The 22,681-nt window shown below is 45.9% G+C and overlaps 1 protein-coding gene across 1 annotated transcript in view; it reads right to left on the bottom strand.

The window, feature by feature from the left end:
* LOC147727361 (maestro heat-like repeat-containing protein family member 1) overlaps positions 1-22,681 on the bottom strand; it is a 192,077-nt gene that overhangs the window by 95,113 nt on the left and 74,283 nt on the right. The window contains 1 exon segment of the mRNA XM_086963613.1: positions 3,417-3,579. Coding sequence (XP_086819739.1) covers positions 3,417-3,579 — 163 coding nt within the window.

Genomic DNA, 22,681 nt, shown 5'->3' on the forward strand with positions numbered 1-22,681 from the left:
ACTTGATGTATTGCTTTCTAAATTTTCTACTCAGCAGAACATAAAACTTCAAACCCCCCAGGTATATGGGAACCAGTTTTCACCAGCTTTGATACAGAGAAATGAGGACCTTTCTTTTCTGACAAAATGACTGCAACTCTTCCTTAACATGACTCACAAAAGTAAGACTTTACTACAATTTTTGCATCTTGGTGTAGTCGCCACTTTTCTGCATGTACAGCAAAGTTTATACTAACAGTTCTGGAGAAAGCAAGTAGGGAGTCTAGCCAAGGGAGCCTCTGTTGCCTAAGCCAAGCCAAAACAATGTTCCCGCAATGCATCTTTTCACAACGCACGTTACGCAATCAACCTTTATCAGTAGGCAGAAAAGAAAGTTTCACATTGTTTTTCCCTGGATTCACTTGCACCTTTTTATGACGGTGATTAAGGAGTTCAGAATTATAGCAAGTTGCTGCATTTCCTTGTACAAATAAAGGCTTAATAGTTAAGTACCTGGTTGGTGTAGAGAAGTTTTACTTTTTAACTGTTTTTTAGCAAGCGACATAATGAAACAACACCTGTAAGGAACATCTTCTGCTGGTATGTGATGCTGAAATGTGTATCTGCAATGTGAAATGACTACAAACGTCAACAAATCTAAAACAATATTCATCATTTTAACATAATAACCAAAATAGCAGCAATACATTTTGTCCTTCAATAGTGGCTGTCAGTGGACCTGTATTTAGGTTAAGATACAACCATACACTTCTAAGGCCTCTTGCTGGAGTTGCATACTTTGAAGCTTCCTGATGGCATGCTTGTTTCTTTCATGAGCACTGTCTAAAAAGGAATCATTTCAGAGTTTATGTGTATACCCATTATGACACTGGGTAGAAAAGCATAGTAATGATGTTTTATTTCCTTCATTTCAGTTGTCACATTCCTCACAAATGAAGTGTTTTAAATATGCAGGTTAAAATGACAAATGCATGGGCCTCTATTCTCAATGCCGCCATTGTTTGAAATATTTGTAGGAGAGAACTTAAAATTACTGTGTATGGCTTTTTTCTGCTTTCAATTTGTATTGTATATGCAATGCTAGTGATTGACCCATTTTCAATCACCAGTATAAAATGTATAAATCCACAATACTGTCATTGGTTTATTAAAAATGTGAAAAACCTTTCACAAGCAATGTATTAAGGGACCTAAATGAACAAGCCAACATCTGTTGGAACATGTTTCAAAGGCCACTTTCTGTGTATTTGAGTGTGGTGGTGGCATGAGCCATAGTAAGATAACACTATTTGCAGCCAGACCTAAAAGTAATGTAGATTCCAGGAGATTCAACAAAGAGAACAAGGTCAAAGCTAAGTTTCAATCAACCCAGTCATCAGAAAAAGTCTGCCTTGCAGGGAACCCATTTGGTTTATCGAAGAAACCTCACCCACCAAACTAGTTGGTGGCATGTTTCATCATAAGGTTCCCACCCAGGGGGCGAGTGCCTCCTAGGTGTGCTTTGATGCCTCATTACAGCGGAGCTGTATTTTTTGTTGTCTTTCTTTTTGGTGAGGAGTAAATACCGTGAGAGTGAAAAATTAAGGTTAAAACTATCTCCGGGTACCAAATTCTTTATTATGTGGTGCCTGGGGTAGGGTTCAAAGCAGGTTATTTGGATGTGAGTGAGAGAGTGTGATCTTGCACGTCTCTTAAAGGGTGTGAAATGGTCTACATGTTTCAGCCAATGCGTTTCCAATTAATTGTCTTTCTTCAGGACCTGTTATTCAGAGTAAAATAGCCCTGAACCTACATGAACAAAGCGTACATGCTAAGGTGTGCATAGTTGTGTAAGGTACATAACTTCTGGTTACGGTTCACCGTCAGATTTGATCATTTCTGCGAGAGAAAAGGGGACACAACATAATTACAAACAATTAAAAGGTCCCCCATGGTAGGGACCTGTTATCCATGCATGTGTCCCAGGCAGTTTCGTATCCTCTACTGATAGATGTGTCTGTGAGTGTAGTAGCTGCATCGTCTGGCATGCAGCACTGAATGCAGGAGGGCTCTACTAGGCCTAATGCCTAGTAAATAGGGGCTATCAGATGGTAATTCAGATTTTTGAGAAAATCCGAATCACACCTCATGTGCCAACGGATTATAAATAAGCCTGTTATTACGATTTATTATCATTTAAAAGTAAAACATCAAAATGCCCCAGCACATCAATTAATAAGGCAGGATGAGTGAAGGAAGGTGCATAAGGATAATATTACAGACTGTCAGAATAAAATCCAAGTGTCAGCAAATGTTTTTTAAGTACAACCTACTTAATACACTAAACTTTTTCACAACATAGTTCCCGGGGGGAGGCGGTGCCTATTGTCACACTCTGTACATGGTAGTAAGGGTAAAAAAAAACAGGGAAAAAAATGGTTTTAACACAGGTTGTACCTGTCATGTGACATCTCAAGTGAGTGGTATTCTGCGTTAGTTTCTCACTGCATCAAGGTCAGCCGCCTGCATACTTACCTACTCATTCGTCTCTTACGGGATCTCAGTGAAGCAGGGTTCCCGAGAGGTTTAATAGACTACATCATCCTTCCTACGGTAATGAGCGGTGCACATCGATGCAGGGATGAGGCTTTCTGATCAGTTGGGGTGAGCCCCTCTGGTGAATTAACCTCTACCTGTCAAGGACAGTGGAAAATCTCAAGCCATCTAAAAGCAATTTTGTCATCCTTTGGGCCATAGAACCAAAGCGGTTCAGGGTAAGTTATGCACCACAAACACCTATGCACACCTTAGCCTGTATGCATAGTTCACGTAGGTTCAGGGCAATATTTACTCTGAACCACAGATCCTTAAGAAAGCAAATCAATTGCAAAATTCATTGGCTGAAACATGTAGACTATTGAACACCCTTTAAGAGACGTGTGAGATCACAATCTCTCACTCACGTCCAAAGAACTTGCGTTTAACACTACCCCTTAGACCACATAATAAATAATTTGGTACCCCGGAGGTGGTTTTAACCTTAATTTTTCTCTCTCACTGTATTCACTCCTCACCAAAAAGAAACATAACAACAAAAAAAATATCCGCTGTAATCAGGCATCAAAGCACACCTAGGAGATACTCGGCCCCCTGGATGGGAACCCTATGATGGAACATGACACCAACTAGGTTGGTGGGTGAGGGTTCTTCAATAAACCAAATGGGTTCCCTGCAATGGAGACTTTTTCTGGTGACCCTGATGACTGGTATAATTGAGCTTAGCTTTGAGTTTGTTCTCTTTGTTAGTTGAATTCAAGGTTAGTGGAGACGAACGAGCGTCTATGTTCCCTCCTCACTCTTTTTCTTTTGTTAAGTGATTCCAGTAGATTGCCACAGATCACAGTGTTCCACAACTAAATAGCATTATTTCAAATTACCGTATAGAATTGTCATTTGCTGGATGGCCCAAAACACAATATCCTCTGGAACAGAAGGCACTGTAAATAGATTTACAATCCTAGTAGATATTGAACGTGGTATCCACTTGGTAAGAGCAATTTGACACATAAATGCCATCCTTTCAAATTCAGCAGCATTCTCCTAAATATGCAGAAAAAGGAAATATTGGTAATTTGAATGATTTATGACAAACAAGAAGAGACAAACAAACCCAAAACAAGAATTAAGTACAATGTATCAGGCATTGAGCGGTTATTGTGACACAGGAGAGGCTTAAACCCATCATTAAGGGCCTGATTATGAGTTCAGTGGCTGGGAAACTCAGTCACAAACATGAGGATATCCCGTTCACCTAATTAGCTCCATGGGATATAATGAAGTTGTAATATTGCAGACAGGCTATCCCTTAAGTTTGCGGCACACTAACCCTTCCCGCCAAACTCGGACTCAGGCCCTACGACTCAATCAACAATAAGACAGAACCGGAGCAGATAAGAGAAATATATTCACTCCTTGAAATACACCAAGTAGAACCATGAGTTGCCAAAACAGATTGAAAATAAGGATGTAGCCTAAGATTTCTTGAGCACTAGCAGCAAGAAAGTGTATAGGATAAAGATGGGTCATATATAGAATTATAAATATAGTTGTGCACCCGTTAACAATATCAGAAATTCCTGTCTCTATTTCACATCCAAGATAGTTTTATTTTTTATAAATGTATGTCTTTCTGCACTGCAGAAAATACCGAAAGTGATTGATACTATTTAGAGCGTGCACCAAATGTATTTCTAGGGACTGGCTGGGAGGTGTGAACTATTTTCATAGCCACTTTCTGTACTTGAAATGGGCATTACAATCAAAAGTAATTAATTGCATTTGGCTATTCTCTAGACTTGAATTAACTTAGTGTTTTCTACCTATAAAATAGCTGTACTTTAATGTGTGATTTTGTGAAATATTTAACTTCTTTTCAAACACAATACATGACATAGAGACTGCAATATCTTTTTTTATTAGAACAAATAGTAAACAGACTTTAAAACCACTGAATAATTATTTTAGGACTAACACTCTAAAAATGATGGACTGTTTTAGGGAGCAATGACGGGAAATACATGATAAAGCATCATGCCAATAAATCAAAAGTACTATAATAATAACATACATAAACTGCATCTTAATCACAATGTGGTGTATTACAAAATAGGTCTACAATTGCTTTGTCTCTTTGTATATTTTGCTAAAAAGTTGACCTCTCCAGTGAAGTTCTGAACTCTCAGAGGCCAAAGAGAGTGCAACAGTTGAGTATATGTGGCACTTCCATGCTGTTGTTTTGTACTGCAAGCATATCGGACTGCATATTGAAGTTGATACATTACTTAACTTCATCTTTCTTTATGGGGATGACTGGGTCCCTCCTGAGACTCCACATGGCTCCTCCCAAAGTGTGCCTGGGTAGGTGTGCTAGCTTTGCACCACTTCCCATAGACATCTTCTGGGATCCAGTTTGCCTTTGTCAGTGCTTAGTAATTTGACAGGAAAACCTGGACAAAAGTGGTCCCTCATGGGGGCGTGGCCAAGGTAGCCAACATGGCGGACGCAGCTTAGAAGAGCTCCGTCCTGCCGTTCCACTATCCATGAAATTATCCTGCTTCTCCCTCGCCCAAAAGTGTCCCGACGAGGTGTCCTGATGCGGAAGGTGGCCGGCGGGCCCCGAGTGAAATTTGGCTGGATCTGAGGTGTGGAAGGCAGTGAAACGTGTTCCGGGGCGGAGCGGCGCCAGGGACCTCGAGTTTCGCGGGTCCCGGCGGCAGCAACCGATCAGCAGAGGTGGGCGGGCAGCGCTGCAGCGGAGTCGGTGCCAGCGGCAAGTACACTGACGGCGCAGACTGCCCTCTGACATCGTGAGGCACCAGAGTGCTCCAGAAAGCGGCGATGGGTGGTCAACCCGGGGACACGGAGGTGATACGGCCTGGGCGGCGCCGAGCAGCCGGAACCTAGATTTTGGCGACCTGCTTGCTGGAGGCGGAGGCAGCTTCCCCGCGGGGCGGCTGGGGCACTGAGGAGCCCTCCCGAAGGTGAGCCTACCCGAGGAGCGCTGAGTAGAGGTCCGGTGGAGCAGCGGGAGTGGTGGGGTGATCAGCAGGACCTCCGCGGTCATATCGGACCACGGTGGGAAAGGGAGATGGCAGGAGCATATACCCCCCCCGTCGGAGGCTGTTGTGGGACCCGTGGCTGCTGGCGCTGACTGCCTTGAAGCAACCCCCCCCTGATTACTCGGGGGCGAGTGAGACTACATAGGATGGGCTGTGGGCCGCAGCTGGGGACCCCATGCTAAACCACTGTGGCTGCCGCATTGGGTCGGGGGCGCCTCCCATTCTGCGGTCGAGCCAGACCGCTGCATAAGCCTGGGGGGAAGATCTGCCCACAGAGAAGAGGCTTGCACCGGGCATTCATGTAGTTGGAATGGACCTGGCCTGGAATGCCGCGGCAGATGTGAGGCCTGTGGGCCTCGAGTAGTGGTCTCGAGTTCAAGGGATTGGAGCCGTTCATTCACGTGAAGCAGAGAGGGGTGCTGCATGGCATCATAGGTGGGCAGAACGGACGGCAGGAGCGGACATTTGCATCAGTGGGTCGCTGGTTGGAGCCTGAATCAGCTGCTGACTAGCCCTCTGTGTCCCGCAATCTACGTTGGCACGGGGGTGCCTGTGGCGGCGCGGCAATAGGCCCCTGATCGTACACTGTTGTGGACACATAATCTACTGCACGACCCCCGGAGTGGGCCTTGAGTTGGAGCCAAGCCTGCATATATAACGTTGGGAGGGGAGCTGAGTGGCACCGTGGGCGATTGCAGCCGAGGATAAGAGCGGCGCAACAGGGCGGTGAGACACTGAGTGCAGTACTGGAGGTGCGGCTGGCAGGCCCCCCTGGGCTTTGGAGAACGAGTGAAGCCTTTGCTAGCGGCCCTCCTCCAGTGGTACGGTAACGAGAGCCAGGAGATATGCACATCGGGACCCAAAGTGGGGACCCCAGCCGCAATCAAACATGACCAGAGGCGGGAGTGGTGGTGGAGCCTCAAAGCAAAGGCCCATCGACAAGTTCACGGGACCGAGTTGGGGAGCAGGGGCCTCGGGAAGACACCAGGCGCCAGGGCCGGACAACGCAGCTCTCATGGCTGCAATTACACAATCTAGAGACATGCTGGATGCAAAGATTGGGGCTATGGGGGCAGACGTCACTCTATTACGCCAAGACCTGCGGAATGCCGTGGCCCGTATCACAGAAGCTGAGACCAGAATATCGGGAGTGGAGGATGATGTGGGGATCTTGAAGAAGAAGGTGGCCAGCACGGAAGGAATTCAGAAGGGCCTGGCGTGCTGGGCGGAAGACGCGGAAGGGCGGGCTCGGCGAAACAACTTGAGGTTCATTGGTTTTCCGGAAGGCTGCGAAAAGGGCAACATGGAGGCCCAGTGGCTGGAGGGATGGCTCCCGCCGGAATCCCTCTCACGCTGCTTCGTAATTGAATGGGCACATAGAGCGCTTATCCAGAAGCCGCCTGTTGGCGCTCTCCCCCAGACGGTGATAGCCAAGCTGCTCAATTACCATGACCGGGACACTATCCTGCGGCAAGCGCGAGCAAAGGAGCCACTTATGTGCGACAATCAGAGAATCCTGATATTCCCGGACTATACCAAGCTGGTGAAGCACAACAGCAATCCTTTACAGCGGCCAAGGCATGCCTGAGAGACCTTACGATCCCGTATGCCTTGCTTTACCCAGTCCGCCTGCGGGTGGTATTCCAGTCCCGTACACAGTTTTTTACCACTCCGGTGGAAGTCTTCACCTGGACCGATGAGACTGTCCGAATCAGGGTGCACACTCCGCCAGATCAAGACTCTGACTCATCCTCAACGGCGGCGCCGCCATGGACCCCCAGACGCTCGCGGAGTAGGAGCAACTGGAGATCCCGACCTCAGAGATGCTCTCCCTCCAAGGAGGTGGTGACTGGGGTGACCGATGCCCCTGACACTCAGAAGCCGGATCCGTGAGGGCTTGAGGTGTACTGATTAAAGCTTTGGCACACAGATACGCGTGGGGGGCTTGAGAGTCCAAGCGATTTCCAGCTGAAGATGGACGAAGACTTCGGGAATCACCATCAGAGATGTTTAGATGACTATAGTTTTGCTGACATGGGATGTGTGTATGGGTGAGGGGTTGCAGAATGGAGGGCGGACGCATTCCCCGAGTTCAGAGGAGTTCATTTCTTAAGGGGGTAGGTTGGGGATTGGGTGGGTAGTTCATGGGGATCCATTGGGATAGATGGTCTCCGGCCTCCCGTTAGGGGTTGGCGATAACCTATGCCACCACAGGTACTTCAACGTTGCTGAGGTATGGGGGGAGCTTGGAGTTTGGGGGGTAGGGGGCGGTACGGGGGTTGGGGGGGATGGGGGAGAGGGTTGCACTGTACAATGTCGTCTTAATTGTTATTCTTGGTGTGTACATGCCCACTATGCCCGTTGCTGAGCCCAGTGATGTGCTTGCCATTAGATGGCGGTTGAGGGTCTCAGACTGAGGACACCTAGGGCCTCCATGAGATTGTTGAGCTGGAATGTGCGGGGGATGCTAGATAAGATTAAGGGCCAGATGTAGGTCGCCAATTACCGGTCGGTAACGGCCGATTTCGGCCGTTACCGACCGGTAATTGGTTTTTGAGATGTAGGGGGCCCGAATTTTACCGAATCTGTAAATTTACTGATTCTGTAAATTAACAGATTCCGTAAAATACCGACTCGGTATATTTACCGAATCGGTAATTCCAGATGTAGGTGGCACAGTTTGCAGTGCCACAGGCCCTTAGGAATTCTTAATTTACCACCCAATCCTATTGGGTGGTAAAATACCGAATTCCAGTGTACATGCACATCTGTGCATGTACACCTATGCCATGTGACACACAGACATGCCCTTAGGGCTTGTATGTGTGCCACATGGCACACAAGCCTGCAATTGGGGTGCTACAGGGTGTCAAAGTGACACCCCGTTCCCCCTGCCAGGATTCGGTATTTACCGAATCGGTAAATACCGATTCGGTATTTTCCATTGATTCTTATGGCCTTCAAGGCCCATAGGAATCAATGGGAAATACTGATTCAGTATTTACCAATTCGGTAAATACCGAATCTTACAGAATCGGTAATTGGAAAATAAAAATTACCTACATCTGCCTACTTCCAATTTACCTACTCTTAAATACCGAATCGGTATGATTCGGTATTTAAGAGTAGGTAAATCGGAATTACCTACATCGGGCCCTTTGAGAGGCGCAGTTCTGAGGTTGGGGAAAAGGGAGAGAGTGGACATTCTCTTGCTACAGGAGACGCATCTGTTGGGCAACAAAACGCTTAGCCTGAAGAGATACGGCTATGACCAGGTTTACCATGCTGGGTTTGTGAGGGGGTCTCGAGGCGTGGCCATTTTGGTCCATCGTAGATTGTCCTATGTTCACTCGAAACAGTGGATTGATCCGCAGGGCCGGTATGTGTTTATTAAAGGGATGATTGGTGCGGAATCGCTAGTGGTTTGAAGTGTGTACGCCCCGCCCCCTTTACAGTGGTCATTAGTTGAGAAGTTGTATACAGTGTGGGCAGAGATTCCTGAGGGACTGGCCGTGATAGGGGCCGATTGGAATGATGTTATGCAATGCCGACTGGACCGTTGTAGACCCGGGGGTGGGCAAGCTGCAGACACACCCACCAAACTGGGAAATATGGTGCAGGGAATGGGATGGGTAGACACGTGGCGTTATCTACATACACATAGTCGGGAGTATCCATATGTTTCAACGAAACATAAATCATTTTCTAGACTTGACTACATTTTTGTCCCCAACACAGCAATAGGGAGGGTTGACTCGGCGTCTATCTTACCACGGGGGCTATTCGATCACTCTCCAGTCACGGCGGATATTACTTTAGATAGGGGAGACAGCCGTTTCGGTGGTGCCTCTCAGCTTGGAACCTGCAACAGGAAGATTATCAGAATCATATGGGAGAGGCCATAGCTCATTACTGGGAGGATAATATAGGCTTAGTGACAGATGTGGGGATGCTATGGGAAGCCCTAAAGCCCACGCTCCGCGGAGTGGACATCGCCTGGTGCACGGCGGCTCGTCGGAAACGAAAGGAGGAGTTGGTGAAGGCCGCAGCGGCGGTGGAATTGCTGGAGACTCAGTGCGGAGTTGCTCAGGACAGTTACTCCTGGCACAGCATAATTATGCGTCCCTGCTGCTCGATGAGGCTCGGCAAGTATGGCTGGCGACACGGAGCAGAATTTATCAATGGGGCAACAAATCGAGTGCAATGTTACATAGACTCTACCAAAACACGTTTCAAGCGCAGGTGTTTCCGGGCCTCAGGGATGGCGCTGGGGCCTAGATCTCAGCCCCAAAGGAACTGGCGGACAGCTTCACCCAGTATTACGCGGCCCAATATGCTCCGCAGGAGTATCTCTCTGCGCCGGACATTGATGGCTTTATTGCAGACCTCCCACCATGCGCACTCCCAGAGGACGTGCGAGAATGCCTCGAGATTCCGCTGTCGGCCGAGGAACTGGGCACGGCCCAGGGGGAGCTTAACACTGGTAAGGCCTCCGAGCCCAATGGGTTTCTGAGTGAGTTATTCAAGAAATACCATCTCCAATTAGGGTCACACTATAAGAAAGCCTTGGAGGCGGCGAGAGAGCACGGACTCCTGCCGGCAGACTGGAGACACGCTGAAATTGTTGTGTTCTGCAAACCCGGACGACCCCCAGATAGGCACGAATCATATCGACCGATCTCCCTTCTAAACATTGAGGCCAAGATACTGGCCAAGGCACTTGCGAACCGGATCCTCCCCTATATCACGGAGTGGATCCACCCGGACCAGGCCGGGTTTATGCCCCATAGGGCGACGAGACATAACATCAGACACGCACATGTAGCAGTGGCGGCGATTGGGAGTACTGGGGTCCAGGCGGCGCTCTTTCTAGCTGACATTGACAGAGCCTTTGACTCCCTGAGTTGGGTCTACCTCTTTGCACGCCTCTCACGTCTTAACTTTGGGCCGCACTTTATGTCATACCCGAAGCTGTTGTATACAGATTTGACGGCCTCAGTGAGGGTGGCAGGTGCCATGTCTGTGGCCTTCTCCATAGGGCGAGGCACCCGACAGGGCTGCCCCCTCTCTCGCCGTACCTGTTCGCTCTTGCTATGGAGCAGGTGGCTGCATGGGTCCGGATAGACGCACAATTACGGGGCTTTGAATGGGATGCAGGACTGTCGGACAGAATCGCATTGTATGCAGATGACATCCTGTTTTTCCTTACGGATGTGAATAGGTCAGGGCCTAGAGTCTTGGAGATCATGAGAATATTCGGCGATGTGTCGGGATTGCACCTGAACCCGCGTAAATCCACTCTTTGGGTGCTAGGTGATCGCGTAGGGATTGGATCATGGGCATCGACACTGAAGGTAGCAACTGGGGGCCTCAAGTATTTGCGGTTGTTTTTGATGGTTTTGCCTGCTATTTCTTGGGAATGCAACATAGTGCCAGTCTGGGACCGGGTTCAGACAGAGATGAAATCTTGGTCTCGTATGCCCCTCAACCTCTACAGCAGGTCGGCAATCTTCAAGATGGTTGCCCTTCCACGCCTACTGTACCAGCTACAGAACCACCCATATTCGATCTCGCCGCAATGGTTTCGGCAGGTAAATTCGGCTCTGGGTCAGTTCCTGTGGGCAGGGGGGGTGGTGCGAGTGGCCTTGCGCACCTGATTTCTGCCCACGTACTGCGGAGGGCTGACAACACCGGATATTCTGTCCTACTATCAGGCGTCCCACCTCCTAATCCTGAATGAATGGTGGTATGGAGGTAGGGGGGACCCAGCATATGCCCTTGAGAGACACCTAATGGAACCTGATACACTACATACTATCTTATACTCGCCACGGTTGAGGAAGGTGCTGCCCAGGGTTACCCAGGTGGTCTTTCAGATTTGGCGACAGGCGCTACGTCGCATGGGATGGTGGGGTAGGCTTACGGAGGAGACCCTGCTCTGGCAAAATGGGCGACTGCCGGCGCTGGTGTCACTGCGCGGCTTCCGAGGCTAGGATTCTATAGGAATCTCCACACTAGAACACGTCCTGAAGGGCACATCACTTAAATCTTTTCAGGAGCTCAGTGAAGAATTTTGCATGCCCCAAACGCAGTTCTTTAGGTACTTGCAACTCCGCCATGCCCTTACACCCACCTTGGAGGGACTGGACTCCTTGCCTGAGTTTAGTCCGATAGAGGCGAAGGTGTTCATGGGGGACCTAGAGGAGAAGAAAATATCCCGCATCTACCAAACACTGGTCACACATTGCTCCTCCTCTCTACAGACTCTGCGGGACTCCTGGGAAAGGGATGTGGGGGAATTAGAGGAAGAAGATTGGCGAGAAGCCCTTGAGGCCCCTAGAGGAGCGGCTATTGCCATGCGCCTGTGCTTTATCCAGTTCAAGTACCTACATAGGGCTTACTACACCAGGGAGAGATTGTGGCGGGCTGGTCTGATTGAATCCCCTGAATGCTTGAGATGTGGTCATGAGGTGGGCACTTTCCTACATACGGTGTGGAGCTGTGGTGGTTTGGCTGGATTTTGGACAGGGGTGTGGCACTGCTTATCTGAAGTGCTGGACTGGGACCTCCCTCGTACCCCCAAAATAGGGCTTCTTCACATCCTCGAAGGAGTAGGTGGTAATATATATAAGAGACATTTACTCTTGCCGGGTCTTACATTTGCAAAGAGGGATGTGGCTCAGGCTTGGAAAGACCCCCGGGCTCCCAAGGTGGTGGTATGGAAAAAGGGCCTTGATTTTTGTATGGGGTTGGAGCGGCCAGTTTTTGAAGCCAGTGGCTGCCCTAGGAAACATTACAAAATATGGAAACTATGGGTGGACTACAGGGGTCTATGGCTGGAACCGCCAGCACTGTCAAGAGACGCAGAGGGGCGGATGTGATGGTGACATGGGGGCGATATAATACACACTGTTATATGTATGCAACCCTTTCAACAGGAACAAAGCGACATTGTGCCGGGGGTGGGCCCGGTTTGGGGGGGTGTGGGCCAAAGATGTGGGGTTGGTGGGCGGGGGGCTAGGGGTTATGTCTTAAGATATTATATGGATCGCTGCTTATGACAAGGTATGCTTGTTGCAGTTCCTCTAGGTTACGGAGTGCTGCGTCTTTTGTGCGATCTGTCAATAAAAAGAGTTGTTAAAAAAAAAGTGGTCCCTCATTTGTATGGGGCCAAACCTAACAAGTGGTTTAATGCATCTCGACACACTGAGGGGGTGAAATGGGTGTAAGTACAAACCTTGTTAAAAAAGGACCTGCACATGCCTTGGCAGCATCTGCTGCAAAACAGAAGGGCCAACGGGTGCAAAAAAAGGAGCTTGCACCACCTATTTCCTGTGCACTTTGCTGATCTAGTCCATGAGGTGAAAATGACTGGACAGGTCTAAACTGGGGTGGCATGGTGAGCAAAAGCTTGATGGATTTAACCCAGAGCCCTTGACTGGGGTGATTGCTTTGATTTTTTTCTGCATTCCGTCCATCAATAATTGTGTGTCTTGTGAAAACGAATGCGGTTCCATCTCTCTCTCCCTTTCTTTCTCTCTCTTTTCTCTGTTTCTCACACACATACACAACTACACAAACAAACACATATGGACATGAACACACATTTCTGTGGGCACGTCAGGCACTAAATAGGCAAGTAATTCTAAAAAACACAAATCAAAATCTACAAGAGAGCTTTGCTTTAGAATTTATAAGTTCAAAAGTCCAGATTCCATTGCCTACATGTGGAATCTGGAGCTCGCATATCATTTCAATCTTTATTCGGTTTAAAAAACCTTGTAAGATACAATACATTAAAATCATAATACATCATGTTACAGTACATAGTAAAAAACAGCGGTGGGTAAGAATATCATCACATCTCATTTGCACAAAATACGTAAAGTTCTATACATTTCCCAAAACATCTACATTGGGGTTGGCTAGATCTTGATCGGTCCCTCTTCTATAGAGAACACTAAATAAATATACATAGTAATAAAATAATAAATTAAATGTCTGTTTTTGTTAAAAAATGGTATACCATAGCGGTAAAGCAGGCAGCACTATAGCGACTAAAAAATGAGTCAATAACATGGTAAAATGGCCTATTACATTAGATTTTTTGATTTTTCTTCCTCCTGATCAAGGCTACACATAGGAGAAAACGACTTAGGCTGAACACAATCGGTTGCGCAGTGTCTCCTTTGAATATTCTGAGACCAACCTTAACTTGTCTAAGGCCTAACCTATTACAGATTGGCTTAAGCCATTTTTTCCTAGCTTTAAGGTATGCTGGGCATATGAATAAAACATGAGACTCATCCTCTTTCATCCCCATCTCACAGAACTCACATATGTCAGAGCCAGCAGCCCCGGTCAACCCCTTATTACAGTTCCATCTAGTTATTCTTTCTTTTAATTGCAAGATACTATACCGGAACTTTAAATATAGGCTTTTAGCCAATGGAGGGTGAATTTCATCAATGAGGGGCTCTAGTTGCATATTCATTTTGGTTTCAAAAAATTTCGAAGTTAGAGTCCCTGTTCTGGGATTCGAAAGCACTGAATCTCTAATATAGTCCCAGTACCTTTGCTTCAGGATCTTTTTTGAGCTGTTTGTAAGAGAATCAGGGTCAAACCAAAAGTCACTTAACCCTAGTTTTTCAAACCATTTTTTGACGTACTCTAGCCATGGCAAGTGTGTGGTGTTCTTTATAGCCAATATCTCTTTCAATGCTTCTCTATAATCAGCCAGCTCTTCAGTGGACCATAAGCGGACCCAATAGAGCAGCGGACGAAGAGAAGCATAGTCGTCAGTACGTCTGAAGTTAAGGTCCCATAGTACGGGTGTCAGTGGTGTTGACCCAGGTATCCCTAAAAGTTGCCTAATGAAGGAGTTTTCCCTCACTCGGAAAGTATCCTTTAAAGCATAGACCCAAAGGTCCGCACCATAAAGTGAAGATGATTGCACTTTATATTTAAATAATTCAATAGCTGGTGAGACTGCTTTGAAGTGGCTATTCTTGTGCTTCTTTAAGATCGGGCCCTGGTTTTGAGTCAGCCTTAGTTTTGAGTTCTCCAGTTGTGTTTTCCATGTAACATCATTGTCTAAAATAATACCCAGGTATTTAAAATTGGGGACTTCTTCAATAGGTTCATTGTTTATCTTAAAAACCTTATTAAAACCTTCAGGGGGGTTGATTGTCATAACTTTTGTTTTAGAGGAGTTAACTTCTAATTCCTTGTCATGGCAATACAGACTAAATGTATTTAAAAGGTTTTGGAGCCCCCTAGGTGTCTAAGAGATTAAGATTATGTCGTCTGCAAACAATAATGCCGGAACGGCTTGCCCGCTCAATTTGGGAGAGTCATGCTCGCAGTCCAAAAGAGTATCGGGGATGTCATTGACGTATAAAGAGAATAAGGTGGGTGCCATTACGCACCCTTGCCTTACCCCTTTTGCTATTTTTATTTTCTCACTGACTTCTCCATTCGGTCCCCATCTGACTCGTGCGTAATTATTCTCGTGGAGTCTGATTAAAATTTGAAGGATGTTTCCAGGGACACCCATTCTGTTTAATGTCTTCCATAGGGCTGCCCTTGGAACCATATCAAAAGCTGCCTTCAAATCAACAAAGGCCACGTATATATGGGAACTCCTTATAATCCTATATTTCCAGACTAAACATAAAAATCTAAAAACCTGGTCTACAGTGCTTATCTTGCATCTAAAACCTGCCTGGTATTTTGTGTAGATAGAGTGCTCTTCAATCCAAGAGGTGAGCCGACCAAGTACCTGTCGTGCAAAATTTTTTTGTAACACGTCAATTAGGCTGATAGGCCGATAGTGCGAAGGATTTGACCTATCACCCTTCTTGAACAGAGTTACAATCTCTGCCCCCTTCCAGGTTTCCGGAATAGGAGCTCCTCGGGCAATATCATTGATAATAAATTGATATAAGGAGCCCAAATGTAATTTTCATGTTTCCAAAGATCGCCTGGTATTCTGTCAGGGCCTGGCGCTTTCCCTGGCTTAACTGCCTTGATTGCTAAAATTGTTTCTGTTAGAGAAAAAACGAGGGGAACGTCATGCGCGGCCAAGGGAGCCTGCAAACTATCCCAACCTCCACTCTCACCTGAACTTTCACAGGAATATAACAAAGTAAAATGCTCGACCCATGTTTTCTCCTCTAGAAATTTATCTTTGCATTCTGTCGCCCCCCTGGTGCCTCTAGCAATGAGGCTCCAGAAGGAGGTCTGATCTTTGCACTTACATGCGTCCAGCAAATCGGACCAAACCCTTTCGTCCCACTCTTTCTTGGCCTTTAATAAAGTACTTTTATACTGGGCTCTCTTAGTTCTCACAGTATCCACTGAACCCCCCCTGACCGCTGTAATTAGGTCTGTCTTGGCTTTCCGGCAATCCTGGTTATACCAGGTGATCCCAGTTTGTTTACTCTTTTGGGCGTTATGTGATCTCTTTACCGCCCTGGTCAGGATCCCGCCAAGTTGGTTGATTAAATGTTCATGGGATTCTATCAAACTAGGGTTTTGGATTTCAGTACTGTTACCTAAGAGAAAAGACATATGCCTCACAAATACATTATAGATTTGACTAATGATTTTTGAGTTGTCTAATACCACTGGCCACTTCAGGGATCTACGGTTATTTGCCACTAGGGGATCCTGTGGCAAGGACACTGTGCTATTAGCACTTTTGTCAAGGGTTTTAAAAATCTGAGTTTGGACAGATAAAATCAGAGGATAGTGGTCGCTTTCTGTGCGATCATCCACCATTAGGTCGATGGTCATGGGCCACAAGTTCAGGGAAACTAATAGATAATCTAGGTGGCTGGAGTGTGTCCCTCTGGTGAATGTTGGTCTACTGGGGCAGTCTGATGGCAACCGCCCATTACATGCACGTAGGCCTGATTCTAATGTCAAGTTCAATAGTTGTAAGGCGCTCACTGTGCAAGGTGCTTTGTAGTTCGTATCTACTAAGGGAATATTGTTGGCACTGTCCTCGTCCTTATAGATGTCTTCTAGACCTATTATGGGTTCAAAACCTCTATTAAAATCACCACCTATAATCATTTGTGCATTTTGATCAAACCCCGCCACAAGATTACTCAGGTGGGTTACAACTGTTGATTCTTTACATGATCGATGTGGTCTACTATAGATATTGATCACGTAAATGCTACAACCCTTAGTATTTTTTAGCTCAAGTAATAAGAGGTCGGGATTATTTGTATCAATTTGCTTAAAGGACAAGCCTCCTGTGATTTTCACCCAAATTGTTAGTCCGCCAGAGGGTCTCCCCCATTTGTATTTACTGCGGGTATGAAAAAAGATCTATAGTCAACCTTAAAGTAGTTTTCAAGCCCCCAGGTCTCCTGGAACATAATTAAATCCCCACTAGCCAGATAATCATGCCAGGACGGATCTGAGAGATTTTTTTTCAGACCCGCAATGTTCCAGCAGATAATTTTTATCCCCAGTTGTATCTAAATGCGGTTGTTGTGCCATTATATCAGCAAAATGCAATGGCTGTTGCGAAATTTTAACAGGTGCAATCTGCTTTGATTCGGCTTCAGGATGCAACCTAGGATATATGTGATTTGTACTGCATGACATTGTCGAGGCCCCTCCATCAAGTCAGTCGCAATCAGCTAAGCCAGCTAAAGCTTCAAAACTATTTGAGGTGCTGACTCCCCAGTTGTAGGATGGGGCCCCGAAGCCCCAACCATTTACAGGGGCATTCCATCTAGGTGCAGGGGTAATAGAAAAGGGTGGATTCTGGTGAGAACCCAGCCATCCTCCATTATAGTCAACATTGCCTGTGGGTGCTGGGGTATTAGGATACAATACATTCTGCTGCATGCCCGGGCATCCTCCATTGTAAATGACATTACCTAAGGGCCCACAGTTATTAGCTAATATACCAAGCCCTCGTCTGCCCATTTGGTTCCAGTTTTGCCCTGAGGTAGTGTGGCGAGGAGTATTATGTTGGTTTACTAGCCATGGACCTGCCCTGTTTTTGGGAGCGTAGTTTGTGTCAAATGCTGATAGTCCCCCACCCCAACCATTATCTCTCACTGACCAAGCTGGATTCCGGGGCTTTTGATTGTTGGCCTTTTGTGACTCATTATAGAAAAATTCTAATGTAAGAGGGATTATAGAACTAATTCTTTTTTGTGGTGGAAGGATATTTGATAAAATATCGGGAAGAGCAGCTGGAGTTGAGAAGTTTAATATCACACAGTCTCCCTTCCATTTTTTTTGCTTATTTCCTATCCATCCAACCCTCCTTGCCATTTTGATTTTGTCAGCCAGCCGCTGTTCGCCCCCCTGTGCTATTCGCATGTTATTTGACAGCCAGTATAGTGCCTTGCTTTTTAGTGACAAGGCTGACTCAGTTTGGTCTGGTGATAGGGTTGGTGTATTGGCTAGCACTAGCACCAGCGGTGCTGCTTCAACTACAAATTGTATTGGATTTTCTTCAAAACTAGAGGGCACTATAACATGTGGTGGATCAATTAAATGGGCAGTTGGGGCTTCTGTTGGCAAGTCGTTGGTAATATGGCCAGTTTGTGGGCATTCTGAAGGAATTGCTCCTAGTGGGGTAGCATCTGATGTTACCCTAGATTCATTATCTTCCTTTGGGGAATCACGACCTTTATTGACATTACTTAAAGCATTGCCTATTGCATCTGCTAAAACATTTTGTGTACTTCCAAGTTTCTTTATCTCTGCAGAAAGTTTATCAATCTTACTGATAAGTGGCTTAATAATTGTCTGAATTTTTATTTCTAACAGCTCCGCTATTCTAGACATTAAGTCCTCGTCCAATGTGTCCCTCAGATTGTTTTCCTCATTATTCTGGCAGGTACTTTTTGACTTGGCGGTGATGTGACCTTATTTTTTCCAGAACGTGCCCCCCCACGTTTACTTTGCAATCTGCGACAGGCTCTGACTGCCCTTGAGGTCTGTTTTGCCGGTGGTTCATCCTCCACGTCTTCTTTTTCATCATTTCCTTCAACCTCAATGACAACCTGTGCATCTGAGTCATTATCCACATGTTGCTCAATGTCCCCTACATTCACTGTGCTGGCATCAATATTGACAGCTACTGGGGAAACTAATGCATGGGGATCGTTGTTAGAGTCTAATAACAGAGACTCATTAGTTTGCGAGGAGGTGGGTGGGCTCATGGGAGGGAGAATAGGTGATTGAGACAGACCTAACGATTGTCTGCGTTCGCTGTTTATTTTGCTAACCACTTGGACAAGGTAGTTTTCCATGGTGTTCTTTGGTGTTTCGGATGCCATGTGATGATTTCTTTTACGCATAATTATACAAAGGTGTGTGAAAGTCTTATACCCACAGCTTGATGAAGTAACAAAGTATAATTCTCAAAGTTAAAACAAAAGTCTTACTTCAATAACTTGTGCAGATGTCCAGCTGACTCCTTTCCAGATTCGTCGGTGTGTTTGACTGCTATTAGCTTTTCCACGTAGGCCCCCTCCTTTTCCCGGGCTCCTGGGCGATTCGATAATAGCTGTACAGCCTGCTTAACGACCCCCGTCTGGATAACTAGGGCTCAGGAGGTGGTCAACCAGCGTCAAAAACACCACCTACTCACAATAGGCTGTCATGAAAGTAGATCCCTGGTGCACAATGAAGTATTTTAGGGGGGTGGCCTAGCCTGGCCTACTCGTGCCGGTGAGGGCCGTAGAGGGCCCGCCCTTTGCCCGGGCTTCGCCCCGGGCGTCCCGCTCGCGTCCCGCGACGCGGGGGTTCAGCTGCCTTTATCTTGCTCGTTGGCGCTCTCTGGCGCGTCTCCCGTCACTCTGGACGCGCCGCCGCGAGGCCTGCCAGGAGTTGTAGTCCTCCCGGAGTGGCGGCGCGGAGTCCGGTACCTTTGCGACTCTTGGCGGTGGCGGCAAGTTCAGGTAAGGTTTCTTGTCCCCTGCGTGACTCTTGGCGGTGGCGGCGCTTCCGTCTGTCTCTCCCCCGCTCTGCCGGGGTTCAGCTGCCTTTATCTTGCTCGTTGGCGCTCTCTGGCGCGTCTCCCGTCACTCTGGACGCGCCGCCGCGAGGCCTGCCGGGAGTTGTAGTCCTCCCGGAGCGGCGGCGCGGAGTCCGGTACCTTTGCGACTCTTGGCGGTGGCGGCAAGTTCAGGTAAGTTTTCTTGTCCCCTGCGTGACTCTTGGCGGTGGCGGCGCTTCCGTCTGTCTCTCCCCCGCTCTGCCGGGGTTCAGCTGCCTTTATCTTGCTCGTTGGCGCTCTCTGGCGCGTCTCCCGTCACTCTGGACGCGCCGCCGCAAGGCCTGCCGGGAGTTGTAGTCCTCCCGGCGCGGCGGCGCGGAGTCCGGTACCTTTGCGACTCTTGGCAGTGGCGGCAAGTTCAGGTAAGGTTTCTTGTCCCCTGCGTGACTCTTGGCGGTGGCGGCGCTTCCGTCTGTCTCTCCCTATGCTCGCATATGATACTTGCTTGTCAACAGGCTTGTGAATAGACAGGTGCCCACCTGATAACACAGCTATTAAAAACACTGTGCCTGTTTCTATGATTTAGTCAAAAGCTGACAGTACTAGATGATGCAAACTATCCTTTTTCTGAAAAATAATTTCTTTTTTTCTACTTTATTTCCACCTTCTTTCCATGTCTTTCTTTTTTCTTGCTTCCCTGTCTCTCTTTCCATTTCCATTATCAATGTATTTTATTCTGTCTTTCTTGCTTCGTCTCTCTAGTTTTCTATCTTTCTCACTTTCTTCCTATTTGTTTGCACTATTTCTTTCTTTAACACTTGTTGTGCAATCTTTTTCAGTTCTACATCTTTTATCTTCTAAGCTTAATTTTTATTCTGGCTATTTTCCTTTTTTTCTCATTTCCATCTCTATTTGGTCCTTTTCCTCCATTTTCCCATTCTTTCACTCTTCCTTATTTTTTTTCCCTCTTTAATTCGCTTTATTTTTTCTCTTTTTCTTGGCGTATTTTTGTTTTCCAACTAATTCTTTCTTCTCCACCTTTCTTTCTCTCCCTGTTGCTCTCAGTGATTCTTTCCTTTGTTCTTTCATTCTTTCTTTTTCTCCCATTTCTGTGTTTCTTTTTTCCATTTTTATTTTTCTTTCTTTCACCTTTACTTGATTTCTCTTCCTCTCCTCCTCTCCTTCTTTTCTTTTGTCCTATCTCTGTCTTTCTCAATGTCATTCTTTCTCTGTATTTTTCTCTTGTTGTTTCCTTCTATCCCTCCTTTTGTTCAATCTGTTTTCTCTGCCTTCACTTTTCCTCCTGTTATTCGTTTTCTGTCTTTCTCCTTTTGTTGTATTTACCTGTTGTTCTTCTTTTCTTTCTTTTTCTCCTTTCTTCATGTACTAGTGACCTGATCTCCTTCATTCTTTTTTCTTCTACTTTCGTTCTCTTATTTTTTCCTTTCTTTCCTTTCTATTGTTTTCTCGTTGTCTTTTTCTTTCTCTTACCTTCTTTTGCTACTCTTTCTCTGTTGTGCTCTTTATTCTTTCTCCTTCTACCTCTTCCTTTGTCATGCCTTCTTTATTCTTACCCTCTTTTCATTCATACCTTCACATTTGGATTCTTTGTTTTTCATTTCTTCTTAATTTCTTTCTTCCTTCATTTCCTGTATTGTCTCTAGTTATGTAGATGTTTACCTTTATTTTGCTGTCTTTCTGAATATCGCTTCCTCTTCCCTATTTAATTTGTTTTCTTTGTTTCTTGCCTTTTACCCCTAATTCTTTCATTCTTTCCTTTTACTTTCTTTCTCTTCTCATTTCCTCTCTTTTTTCTCTCACATCATTGTCTGACTCTCTTTCTCTCACTCTCTCTATTTCACTCTCTTTTGGTCTTTCAAGGGCAAAGGGACACAGCTGATCCTTAAGGATCCCAAATGTAAACCTTTGCAATTCATCTCCTGTTCTATTAATACTTTATGCTCCCTGTATCTGGAATGAGGTACTCTAGGGGAAGTATTTAAGTTATTTGGTATCTATGTACATGTATAAACTCCCTATATTAGATAGTAGCTCAGGAAAGGTTGAAGACACCTGTTTTAAAGAGTGCTGATGGCAGTGTAGGCTGCATGTGGTGGTGAAGGATGTACATGCTAGTTAGTCGTACCTTATGTAGTTTATGTTGCAAGTGTGTAGAACAGCAAACATTAGGATGTAGGTTTCATGTATGATGTAGGTAGTGAAGGTGTGGTGTGTAAGTACAGTGTAGGTGCAGGTTAGAGTTTAGCTGGTGATGTCAGATGTCCCTAAAAATGTATCAGAGTGGCATGTTTAGATTAGTTTGTATTGCAACCTGATGTTCAGTGCACTCATTTTATAGAGGCAGACCATTTGAGGCACACCATTACTTCCTTCCTCAGGATACGCCTCATTATCAATATAATACTTCATCCCTATCAACTCTAAATTACCACTACACCAGAATAAAGGACCTAGAAGGATCACAGAAAATAACATGCAAATACTAGGTAACAAAATGATTAACTGTTCTCTTGTGAGTGCTTTCTGCAGAGAGATTCTCTACTAAAACTCTTAAATGGGAATAATAGAATATTGCACCCACAATAGTATCAAAGTCAAAGTAGATTTATTGTTTGTAGTTAATTAAAACCTTTACAATTTTGTTGCAAAAAAACACATGGTTTAAGGATAAAATGTACAAACTGACGGATAGTTAAAAAGAAAAGTTTCTGTGATGTCTATGTAAGTAATATTATTATGAATGAGATTACAATGTCTTTGTTCGTTGCACTTCATGCTTCGGTTATGTGCCTTTATCTCTCCTTTTTCTCAGTGTTCAGGATTAAGTGCGATGCCTTTTGACAAAATCTGGCGGCCCTGCAAGCTATCTGCAGATGATAGCTGTTCAGTGCTAACATGACGGCGGGCGGCATGATCTGATTTGAAAAAGACGAAATATGTGGAGTAGGTAATTACGTCTCAAGTTCCTCAAAGATGGACAAATACACAATATATGCATCAGTGATTCTTCCATTTGGCCACATAGTCTACAAGCAGAAGTCGGCCATGTTTGTTTCCATGCGGGAGTCTGGTCTTTTAAAATGAA

The sequence above is a fragment of the Lissotriton vulgaris genome, chromosome 3_1 (genome assembly GCF_964263255.1).
Source record: "Lissotriton vulgaris chromosome 3_1, aLisVul1.2, whole genome shotgun sequence".
Classification (NCBI taxonomy): Eukaryota; Metazoa; Chordata; class Amphibia; order Caudata; family Salamandridae; genus Lissotriton; species Lissotriton vulgaris.